The sequence below is a fragment of the Sardina pilchardus genome, chromosome 23, assembly GCF_963854185.1.
Source record: "Sardina pilchardus chromosome 23, fSarPil1.1, whole genome shotgun sequence".
NCBI lineage: Eukaryota > Metazoa > Chordata > Actinopteri > Clupeiformes > Clupeidae > Sardina > Sardina pilchardus.
The window spans coordinates 18,178,134-18,191,102 of record NC_085016.1 but is presented as its reverse complement, the minus strand read 5'-3'; the positions used below and the strand labels follow the sequence as shown (position 1 = coordinate 18,191,102).

Genomic DNA, 12,969 nt, shown 5'->3' with positions numbered 1-12,969 from the left:
GGTATAGTGCAGGGCGATGTGTAAAATAAAGTGTTTGGAATATTTCATAATATAGATTTTTGCAAATGATGTTTTCTCACTTCTTCAGGCCCTATAGTTTCAGATTAGCAAAACCTGTTTCCGATTTTTTCACCTGGAAAGGGACATGCTAGGGAAGGCTCTAACCTACGTTAAAAAAAAAAAAAAAAATCAATTACAAAACAGTTCACACTGAGATCACTGAAGTGTGTGAAACATACTGATGTACAATTAAGAAGCATTAGTCATTCATTTAATGTAGTTGACCTTCTAAAAGCTTGGCTTTTATGAGCTCTTATATCTAATCATTTGATCACAGACACTTAACTTGAATTGCGATGAAAACAAACACTGTATTCACTCAGCGGTAGCTAATACCCAGAGTTCAACTCATACATTTCCACAGGATCAGTGCTCTCAGTGCCTCCATGACCCTGGAATTGCTCAAGTCGTGCTTCACTAGTAGAGTGTACACATTGTTGATGGTCGTTCTGCTCTCCGAAGAAAATCATGACCTTGTTATGCACTATACAGTATTCCTATACTTGTACAAAGAGAAAAAGTGGGGGCCATTTCCACAGAACAGTGCAATCAAAGATCAGCTTTAATTAGGTTCCTACTGGATCTTATAAATGTTTAGTTTTTCTTTTTTTAAATGAAGCCTCAATATACTGGATCAGTTGGCCACAGCCAACAGTATGTCTGCCTCCATATCTTAGTAGTCTATTCAAATACAAACTTCAGTGAAGGCAAGCATCGCCATTAATCTCTCCAAGGCCACAACAACAGTTGAACTCCTGTACAGAAACAAGAAATAAACTTCAGATTTCAGTCATGCCTGCCCCTTTGACAAGAAAATCAAGAGACGACATTGTATATTTTTTTTGCCCTGAGACGCTGTACCTTTTATGCGGCAGTCAGCAATATTTTCAGATACGTGCCACAGTTTTTCACACATTTCATCTTTGCATTTTCAAATCAAATGTCCTGTCACTTCAGTAAAAGCCCCTATAATCCCAGCTGCATTATCTGAAATTTTTGACAGTATAGCATGAAAAGTGACAGCAGCAGAGGACGCACTCTATGTTTTCCTACCACACTGTCTCTCCTCTCTCTCTTTCTCTCTGTGTCTCTCTATCTCTCTCTCTCTCTCTCAGCTGAGGAAAGCACTTAACCTATTTATGCCTCTTATTCCCTTTGCATATGAGATGTTAATTTAGTGGAACAGCTTGTGAGAAGTTCAACAGTATTATTTATTAACCCAAAGAAATAATTTTGGCTTACACACTGTATTATTTACCACACTCGTACAATAGAGGATACAATACCTCACACTCCAATCATTACATGCATCACAGCAATACCTGTATGCCATACCACTGTCTTCACATGTGTGTTTTCTGCATGAGGCAGCCTTAATACCTTTGACTGCACATTTGATTGAGGTTAATGGAAATGCACACTGACTGGACCCTTACCCCATGTGTTCATGCTCACATGGCTGAATCAAGTGCAAGTCAGAGCAGGACAAAAGGTTGATACCCCAATTACCCCAAAGCTTGTCTTTCTGTCACATAAAAGAGGGCTAGGACCGGGACCAATGGATCCTTTTGCTGAGTTGCAGAGATGCTCAAGCCACCAGGCATAACTCATGTTCACGGTGCTTCATCTATTCCACAAGGGCGCTGGCATTTTAAGTGTTATTTATGTAACAAGATAATACAGGGATTGTCATAGGACTGAACCCTGACAACACAAGGGTCAGCAGCACTTTTGAAATCTCCTTGGCTTCGGCTGGAATCTTGTAGCCAATTTCATTTCCTTTTGGCAGGTGTAGCTGGACTAAAAGAACTCTGCAGTCTATCTGTTGTGGATTTGACATCTGTGGCAAAGGCATTCACACTTGGCACAAAGACCTCCTGGAGTTTTGTGCAACCTGTGTTCAAGCCTGTCACTTTTTTTTTCCTTCTGCACTTGGCTCACTGGACTACACTGGCCTCATGATCGCCTCCTGATGGACAAAGGAGAAAGTGCACGGAGATGCAGAACTGAAGGTCACAAAATGATTGACGGATGGGCTGGGGCTGGTGGTCTATTTGAAATTCACTAACCCTGACATAGGCAAACCTTCGATCTGATAAGTTTTGACAAATAGCTTTGGAACACTGTTTCTTTTTCTGTGAAAAAACACTATGTCCATGTGACTTCAGCAGAGACTGATTTCATTGCTATTTATACTGGCCATCAGGCATCTTCATTTCTCACATAACCTGTGGCGTATTTTTACCCCTGATATGTGCCACACATGTGCTCTCTGCTCCCTTGGCATGCATGTCACATGTTCGGGGCCAGTTCAGTAACATTAGTCACTTGCTCGCATATATGTGCCTGTCACAGTGAAATACATCAAGCCAATGGACCTCTAAAGAGCTTATGGCTAGAACATACCTTGAAAGGACACTTGGGGGAAAAACGAGATGAGGAGATCTTTCTCTGTTTATAATCTCATTTTAATGAATGCTTCCTTTGGTTGCCACAAAACATTTCTCATCAGGTATACTGCCACAGGTGCAACCTCTGGTGTACTGTATTGTAACCAAACATATCTCAATAAGTCTCCTACTAAAGCTTTGTTTATCAGTATAATCAGTAATATCCGTTCAATTTGAAGTATTGTGAAAAATGCAAGTGCTAAACAATGCATCTAAATAGAGGAAAAAGGAAAATAGCATTACAGTGCTATTGGCGGCTTACAGACAGATATTGTCATTGTTTGATCATGCGAGCTGTTATTGGGGTTTAGACACATTGTGAAACAGTCAATAAGGCTTATGTTTATATTGTTGAGCTCAAGATATAGAGTTCTCTGATGCACTGTTTTGAGGCAATTATAATAAGACAACTAGGGAAAATAAGCACCATTTTCAAAATAAAATCAAAACCATCTGTGACAGTGTAAAAATGAAAAAATGTATTTCTGAAATAGAAAACCAGTGAATGCATTACAGGCATTTTTATTTGTAATTTCGATATGGCTGAAAAAGAAAGAATGCCTCGTAATTATAGTAATTCCTTTGTTTGAGAACACAAAAGTTGTTGTGATAGTACTGAAGAAGAGGTCACACTTCAGGGAATAGATCTTGCACTCTTATCAGCTATGTATGTAACAAGCTATCAAACTCAGAAACGAACAAACTAATGCAAACTCTGAAACTCCTAAAAATGCATTGAAACACCTTCATCAGTCAATTATAAGAGTTTAAAATAGATGCACTCGTTGGCCATGCAAAACATTTAAAACCCAAGAAAATATTCCATTACAGCAAGCTACGTTCGCGTAATTTGCCTGCATTGTGTTTGACATCTTGAGTGGTATCTAAAAACCTTCACGGGGGTGTATGCTTCATTCTCTCAATTAAGGCGAGGAGTGACCTTTCCCAAATGTGTCTTTTGTTCAGTATGAATACCACTGAACTTGAGGTATATGCGTAGGTTCATCTGTATGGCAGACGGGAAACAGACCAGACTTCATCTGCTTGCTGCTTTATATTTTCTTCAGTCTTATCCATTTAAAATGTTGTATATGGTGTTTGGCCTGGGGTTTAAATTCAATATTACTTAGTTTCTAACTTTGCTGTGCAATGATTCATTAGTGTTTTCAAATAAGAAATCAAACAATGAATAGTGTTCATATGTCACATTTGTGGAGCTCAGAGACATCAGTCAACTGTTTCAACAACAACAAACGAAAACAAACCATTAAATCTACCCACAGAACAGTGGCGCACCACCCATTGCCAAAGTAATTCATCTCAATGTTCTATTTCCTGTTTCAAAAACTTCCACGACCCATTCCACTCTGGCATGCTGAACTCGGGGCTAAATACTTTTTTATCTTCCTTCAACAAGAATGACAGCTGTAGACGGAGGTCGCAAAACTCTCCGGCAGATTCCTGCTCGCTCCAGGCCTCTTTCTTCAGATAGAGCTGAGGATTCAGCACCCTCCAAGACTCGCCCCATTCCCCACTGTCCTCCCGAAGCATGTCCGGCTTCAGAGAGTCAGACTTCAGGTACTTCCACGATTCACCCCACTCTGTGAACTGTGGGTCTACATCGAACGGACCGTTTTGATGCCACCGACCATTGCTCTTCTGCCTGTGGTTTTCGGTCTCGGGGTGGTTAGGGTTTGAGAATCTCCAGGATTCACTCCACCTTGACAGCGACAGTGTGTTGGAGCTGGCCTGCTTGTTTGCGAATTTCCAGGAATCGTTCCAATCCAGAAGAGGGATTTTGAGTAGATGTGCATGAATGGGATGGCCATTTTGCACCTCTGCAGACTCTTGCTGGGGCTTGGTTTCTGATTCAGCTGGAGGCTTCACGGTCTCCCAGGATGCACTCCATTCACTTGGTGTGATATAGTCTGTTTCTGATTCCATGTACCTGGAGGACCTGTGTTCATTTGACCAACACACAATGTCTTGCTTCTGGGTCTTAGAGCTAGCAACAGGGTTTGGGTTGGAGATCTTCCAGGAGTTTCTCCACTCGGGCTTGGCTTGCTTCTCATCCCCAGAACTGGGGGCCTTGGAGACAGACCAGGACTTATCCCAACCAGGGATCTTTGTGTTCAACATATGAAACTGGAGATGCAACGGCACATGTGAAACATCTGCTTCTACTGAGGTGGAGTCTTCCTCCTCCTTTTCCTCTTGTGGCTGAGTCTGACTTTTCAGGCACATCCAGGACTCGGTCCACTCAGCTGGCATCTCCTCTTGAAGCTGAGAGGTCTTCCGTTTGTTGCACATCATGCGTTTCGAATTCAGCAGGGCATGGAGGCGATGGAGGAGGTGCGAGGATTCCTTGCACCAGCTGTGGTGTCTGGAGCACCTCCACGACTCAGCCCAGTCTTTCAGATACACTTCCTCCAAAGCGTTCATGTGAGTTTGCACTTCCGGCACTTTCCATGAGTCATTCCAACCCGGACAAAACATCCCATGTTGGTAAAAGTCCAAGAATTCCTTAGACCAGTAGTCCTCTGATTCCAGGTGCTCACTTTCTTGTTCTGGTTGAGGTTTGAAGGACTTCCAGGATTCCTCCCATCCCTGGGGAGCATCTCCCCTTTGTTGAGCATCATCTGAAATCCTGTCACGTGGTTGCCGGCAATAACCAGACCACTCCAAGCCCCAGGCTTCCACTTGCTGCTGAAACTCGATATTCTGCATCTTCCACGACTGTTCCCATTCTGAGCCACTGAGATTTCCGGGCTCCTGTAAAGACCTCCAAGGTTTCTGTTCCTTTGGATAATTTTTATGCACATCATTTTTCAAGGATGAATAGGACTTGTTCCACTCTGACGAAGATGGCAGCATCTCATCCAGTGATTGTTGCACAGGGCGGTATTTGTGTACATTTAATTCAGAGGCCTCTCTTCCTGAGCCTAACGCTCTCTCCATATTTATCAAGGGCTTCAGTATCTTCCAGGACTCATTCCAGCCAGCCTGAGATAGATTATCCTTGTAAGCAGCTGGGGCAGCCATGGACTTTGCTGGCTGAGATGGTGCTTTTGCTGCTTGTGGTGCACTTGGTTTTTTGGCTGGTTGTGGTGCTCTGGCTGGTTTCTTCTCCTCTGGTTTGGGCCTCTCCTTCCTGGCTGGAGGTGGGGGTCTAGGCTCACGCTTCTTAGGTGCAGGTGGTGGTGGAGGTGGTGGTGCCGGTTTTCTCGGGGCTATCACCACCTTGAACTTTGCTTGCAGGGCCTTCTCATCTTGCTCGACCGTAGGGGCTGTAACTACATACTTTCTGAAGTCCGACATATCTTTGCCCTTCTTGTCTCCTGAAGTACTGACCCCAGTCCTGACTGCCAGCCGATAATTCCATTCCTGGAACAGCCTGACAAACAATGCAACATAAACGTTACAATAAAAGTTACAACATCCAAATAGTTTCTAATCAGTTTGGTCAGAGGACCCACATTTTTGGATCCATTGATAGCAACAACTTTTATGGTGAGATGAGCAGTAGCTGTGTCAGGTGAATGTCAAATATATTTTTAGATATGTTCTCAATTAGATATATTTCAAGTTATCAAAATTAGGTCTGAATTGATTGTCTGTCATTAATCATGTATACCGGTACATTAATTATTAATTATGTTAATTAACTAGGTATGGCCTGCATTGCTCATTTAAAGTGAACCTGCATCTATATGAGTACTACTATATGTAGCCAAGGTGAGCATATTACAAAGCAGTGCAGTGTGGTCCTGCACTTCATTCGTTAGTGGGACTGGCTGTTGTTGTAGTGTAGTGTATGTGTTAAATCCATACCCACTCAGGGCGCTCTTCTCCACTCGACCGCGTTCATCCTCATCCCTCTGACTGAACGCATTGGCACGATCTTCCCATTGGTCACGCAGCTCCTTATTGTCATAGACAGTCACTTCTGGCCGCTCAGCCATCTCAACTTCCTGGGCTGAAAGGATATGAAATAATGTAACAGCATTTTGTTACAGTTGAATGTATTTCTGTTTTAGTAACATGTCAATTTTATTGCCAAGAAAAGACATACACATGCAGCTAGTATGTATTCTGCATGAAACACTATGACTTTGACATGGTTGAAAAAGTAGACAACAAAGGCCACATGCATTCTCTTTTGTCAGTTGTCAAATAGCTGGCATGCTTAAACACAAATAACAGCTCCTCTGAACAAAGGCATTTGTAAAACTAGAGTCTAACAAACAACAAATCACAGTCAGGTATACACAGCCCAAGTTGGTACCAAGGAATTGATGACAGATTATTACCAAGTTAATGACCCTCATAAACATTACACCAAATCGAGGAGTGAATCCAGCCCAACATGGATAATTGGTGGCTAAAGTGAGTGATCATATCCCACCAGCAAGTTGTGTTGCTACTATCATGAATCACAGTTAATCAGAGCATAACAGCATTGTGTGATGTGATTAACTACTTGCAAAGATGCAGATCTCAACACTCATAAGTCATATCCCTCACAAAATGTATTTGTTGCCTCGTGCACGTAGATGAAAGTCCTTGTTTATTCATGTTAACTGCCAGTGAAATTCAAAAGGGGACAAGTCACTATTATTGCTGTTAGCTGTGTTCACTGCATAAATTGATTAAGCCTTTTCCATAAACAGGACATTTTCATCCCTAAACACCATACTAATTGGGTTTTTGCAATGAAGCACAATATTGTCGCTGTAGTTTTGTCAATATATAGCATTATATATATATGACAAATTTTCTAAATTATTGAGCATTAACACAGCTTTTAAAGCCATATCCTCATACAAATACCATGACTCTGCTTACCGTGGCTGTAGAATCACAGCAAAAATCTCCACTAGCCTCCTCAGTGGATTTTCCACAATGCCTTTGCAGGGACAGAGAGCATCTCATATATAACCTGTACATATAACCAGCATCCCTAGAGTGTGCTATTTTTATTTGCTCTGGGTAACGTTACACGGGCCCGTTCACGACAGAGTGTCATGACTGATCTCATGCATTTAAATGCCCTTAATTCATATGATCTAACATGATTTGCTGCATGAATTTGGAGTTAAGCCCACAATGAATTTGACCGCTTATATCGGCACTGCCACCACAAATGTGTACAGCAAACATACTGTATATCACTTAAGATGTTTATTTACAGTGACAATTGTAAATCTATGAAGCATCCAATACTGTACATTTGATCTTTCATGGAGCAGATGACAATCGTAAAATACTAAATACATATTTTAAAATTTAGAATACAGAGCTGAGACTAAGAAAGCTTAATGCAGCAAACAGATGGAGCTGACAGTCTATGCACTATCCTGTAACTATTTGACACAATATTTATAACTTCCAACATTATCCAACTTCCACTCACAAATATTCCTTACAAAATGTTGTAACTACCTAATAACCTCCTAACATCAATTCTCTTATCCATCAGTTGTGAGGCTAATAATATGGATCAACTGGGCGATGCTAGTCTTCCCTCCCTATGTTATGGATGTGCCACATTGGAGGATAAAGCAGCTAAAAGTGGCTATAAAATAGAAATATATAAAGGACTTACCAAGCACACTTTTTTTTGAAGAAAACTGTCTCTCTCATATGACTTTAAAGGGCTGAAATATTACCTCTATACTCAATAAAGTGCTGAAGTGCTTCTGTTGCTGTTACTGAAGCAAACAAAAGTTGCATTAAAAAAAAAAAAAACGTATATGAGGAATTTGGGATGTACAGTGTTGCCAAATTCGTGACATGTTGTATGACATGGAACCATAAACATTGAAGTCAGCAGCTTGAAATGAATCCAGGCCAGCCCACGAGAAGCCCTCCCACTGCAGCCACGAGTACACTGTATCCTCGACGCTGCTCTGTGTGACTGTGCGCTACTGCCGTTGCTGACAGTAACCAGCTTAAATTGGCTCCCTGAAAGCAAGCGAGCCCAGCTCTCCAGCAGGGTGTTTGAGGGATGGCAGAGCCCCCAACGGAGTGGGTGACACATGAAGTCCTCCTGCTGGGTGCTTGAGGTGGGAGAGGAGGGGAGGGGTGGGTGCTCTGACACCTTAGAGACGAGCGGCACGCATGACACGGTTCTATCATTACAGCCATAAACACCTCACTCTCACAACAGAGCGTCTGAGCAAGGCAGAATCAAAAGAGGACGAAGTGTTTGAGAGAAAGGGGGCGGGGGGAAGTCCCTCAGTGTGTGTGTGTGTGTGTGTGTGTGTGTGTGTGTGTGTGTGTGTGTGTGTGTGTGTGTGTGTGTGTGCACGCATGCCTGTGTGTGCACGTGTGTCTGTATGTTTGTGTATGAAAGAGTGAGAGAAGGGTGGAGGAGGGGTGATCATTTCCAGAAAGCACTCTACAAACATTACCAATGTCTTTTCCTTGACACCACAGTGATTAACAATGAACACCACACACAGTTTTGCTCCTGTAGCTCTTAGTTTCAAGATGATGTCTAGATGATCAAGATTTGGTTTCATTGATGTGCACCGCAAATAAACTGAAGACTTGCTATGTGCTAAATGCTATGTCAACTTATATCCTCCCTCCACACAGGCTTAAGTTCACAGCACTTTCTCAAAACTGACTAAGGCTCCATGGAGTTAAATTTTCAATGTTGTCAAAAAAGGGGGGAAATGCTAAACAGATGAGTGACTGCCTGTGCACTCGCATATGTCTAAACATGCTTGTATCAAGCATACATAGTCAATAAAGGTTTTATCACTGAAGCATAAATAACATATTCTAAACAAAGCAGACAAAATAAAAAAACAAAGTAAACTTGGATTTGTTTTGGTGTGAAATGTATGCTATATTTTAATCAGGGGGTGGCATCAATGCAGAGTGACAAACAGAGTCATAAATGACCAGTAGAATGGTGTGTGTGTGTTTTGCAATATGGCTACTAATGAGTCATTTTCAATTAATCACATTCTGAGTTCCCTGTCACAGCCAGAAGCAGATGGACTATGTCCTTGAGTGCGGTTGTCATCAAGGATTTCTCACTTACAGCAGGGAGCACTTCCTGCTTCTATCACTAGGTTGCTGTTGGTGGTCTTAGATCTCCCTCTTTGGAGAGCGAATTACTTTTGTGATTTTGTGGCTGATAAGAATATTAAAGTTGATTTGGCCGCACAAAAGGGAAAAAGGGAAGTTAAGGGTTGTGGATCTCATATTAGTTCATATTATTGTGCTCTTAATTAATCTAATCACAAAACAATAATTTATAATAGGCATATGGGTAAAGGTGACTGATATGTGATGCTTTTATCTAAAACGACACAGACTCGTCACAGCAGGTACAGGAACCTGAGCTGACCAATTGTCAGGTGGCAACGCATCCACTGTTCCACCACATCCACATGATATAATGGATATACCACGGCTATTATATGATGTGCTCATAGAAAATATGAAAATAATCATATTTATGATATATCAAGCCTCAGTCTTATGGTTGTTATGATATGATTGTCAGCAAAAAACAGTGTAGTAAGACATTGAATCTTGGACTACATGTTCAGTAGCCTAGACAACCCTTATGTCTACTGCAAAGCTCTAGGCTTACATATGCAGTGAACTCATTAATTAGCACCATTGTGAAAATTTAAAAGCTTTTTATTTTACGAAGTAACTGATACAGTTGCTAATAGGAGTTAACAACCTTTTCCGTGAGTTTGTGCACTAACGAGACAGATGGTGAGTAAATGATCTGCCGATGGATCTGTTTTGGTTGTTAACGTGCCTGTGTGAACCCCGTGGCATTAACATTATATTTAAAGTGCCCCCAGAGAAAGAAATGTGACCCTGTGTGGAACAGAAGGAATGCAGATCTATAGCCTGTACTGGGACATGCAGTCAGTCCAGCCATATGGATGCTCTGGAACTGTATCCATTCATGTGTGCTTTCACGTGTGAGAGAAGGGGATGGTCTGCACACTGTATAATGGCTGTATACTGTACAAATAGTTTATTTATTTACTAAAGAGGCACTGTTTCGATCAACGGATCTTCTTCAGGCATGAACAGATCTTCATCAGGCATTGTCTCTTTAGTAAATAAATAAAGTATTTTTGGAGCCATTATACAGTGTACAGACCATCCCCCTCTCTCTTTGACACATTTTTGTCTGGCACCTGTTTTAAAAAACAAATTGGATGGGCGCACCCGCATCTTCAAAACATGCTTTCACATGTGCACACTCTGTATACTACACAGGAGGCCACACTCAAAACATCCCCTATGCAGTACAAGTAGTTTCCTATTTGCCGTCTGTCTTCTCAGACTTTGACAGCAAAGGCCAAACTGTCAATTATGACGCAATTCCACTGCAAAGCTTGAGCAGTGAATCTGCACAATCTACCATACCAACCGGCAGTCCTCCAAAAAAGAGGTCATGTAATCCACCCCAACTGTAGTAAGTCTTTTGCTAAGTGTACTGTACATACGTGAGTCGCAGTCTATATCATGTGGTATTAACCTGCTATTTATATCGGGCGTCCAAAAACATATATGGCTAAAGTATGTTCTGTCGTGGGATAAACATAGTCTAGCACAAAATGTTCTATAGCAACTAAGGCATGGAATGGGCTGGTATGATTACCATATGTGTGCCTGGGCAATTATGTTTTCATGACTCAACAACAGTTGAGGCCAGAGGGTCATTATAAAGTCATATTTTTTTTTACAAACAAATTCCATTGTCAATGGCTGTGAATGAAATGGGAATTCTAACTAATTACCTTTTTTTTTTAAATTAAGCCAAAGACATTAATTATAGCGTGGACAGGTACTATCACCATTAAGCAACTAAAATATGTTCTGAATGATAACTATGGACTTGCACCTAATCAAAAGAATGATTAATAATGGCTGTGCCCTGCAGATTAATGAATTGAGTTCCCAAATTAAACAGTCGAGTTTCCACTTCAGATTCTCAGGTTTACTAAAGCAGCCCGCCATGAACTTTTAGAGCGTAGTATGTCATGACCCTGCCCCCTAGTGACCCACTTCAGATCAGATCCTGCCCCCTATTGAGAACTTGAGCGTAAGACATGCACCAAGAAGTGGAGGTCCTAAATCTTTGTGACAGAACTAGGTAAGGAAAATGAATAACATACTAAATCTCTCTAGTTACTCGTATAGCAAAAAAAGAGAGAAAACAACAGCAAAAGGAAATTAGCATCCACATATTTCTCATCGACTTGTGCCCAGGCTTCCAGCAAAGACCATCTTGCAATATACCTTGTACAGCATGTCACCTATATGTTAATATAAAGGTGGGACCATAAAACATCACAGGCATTTACAACTGAGCAACAAAATATAGTAATCTGCTGTATGAAGTCTTAATCCATGGCTTTCAAACAGATCACCCAATGGGCCACCAGACACTACAACTAACATCACATTGGCCTCTGACAGGGACATGTGAGATTTAGACTGATTGTTTATACTGTAACATGATGACCTACTGTATATGTGATGTAAACTCTGTCAGAGCGAGTGGATGCACTGAATGGCACCGTGATGTGTAAGGACAACCATGACCGTACCAGATAATTACAATGTGTCGGAGGAAACAACAATGTGCAATGACGTAAAAGACAGGAATTACACAGCATAATAATATGCATCACAGGCAAATGGGTTGCAACATGCACATAATCACTCATAAGCATGATGTCAGGTAAACTATTTATTATGACCGCCATATGACAGTGTAGATAGCGTAGCTATAATATAACGACATTTCTAGGGTATGTGTTGGTCTCAAGGCCCTGCATCAACCTAGCCCATAATCACTTATTTGTGATTTGTAAAAAAATATCAAATTTCTGCTAAGATAAAACACACATACACACAAACACACACATACAGTACACCCACACACACGCACACACATACACGCAAGCACATGGGTGCATACACACCAGCATACAAACACACATGCGCACACACACACACACACACACACACACACACACACACACACACACATAAACACAACCACTCACACACACATAAAAACACACACAAACACACAAGTAGGGGTTGGAGTAAGAGATAGAGACAAATAGACAAGCTTGATTTATTGCTGGCGGAGAGAATGTGCAGGACTGAGTGGCAGTTATATTTTGTACTGCTACGCAGCAGCAGCAGTTATATACTTTTTAGGCTTCTGCATTTCAAGAAATGCAGATTGAGTTTATGTATTCCTAAACTCTCTATGGGCCCTAATTATTGAGCTGACTCATCAATGTTTGCACATCAATGCCTTGCGCATGATGTTAAACTAGCAAATTGATGTTGTTTAGTTATTGGTTAGACTTGAGACTCACAGTCTGCACACACTCTGCCCATCATTCAAATTAGGGCTATACTATATTGTAACGGACTGAGCCAAGCTGTTCTG

At 41.4% G+C, this 12,969-nt stretch overlaps 1 protein-coding gene across 3 annotated transcripts in view; it reads right to left on the bottom strand.

Moving 5' to 3' along the window:
• Window positions 1-2,577: 2,577 nt before the first annotated feature.
• LOC134071324 (uncharacterized) overlaps window positions 2,578-12,969 on the bottom strand; it is a 31,545-nt gene continuing 21,153 nt past the window's right edge. For 2 of the 3 annotated variants that reach the window (XM_062527999.1, XM_062528000.1), the window contains exons 2-4: window positions 7,356-7,416; window positions 6,342-6,486; window positions 2,578-5,904 (exon numbers count right to left, since the gene is read on the bottom strand). In XM_062527999.1, coding sequence (XP_062383983.1) covers window positions 3,831-5,904; window positions 6,342-6,472 — 2,205 coding nt within the window. In that variant the 5' untranslated portion in view covers window positions 6,473-6,486; window positions 7,356-7,416 and the 3' untranslated portion in view covers window positions 2,578-3,830. The remainder of the gene's footprint in view (window positions 5,905-6,341; window positions 6,487-7,355; window positions 7,417-12,969) is intronic. The other variant, XM_062527998.1, reaches the window with a different exon arrangement.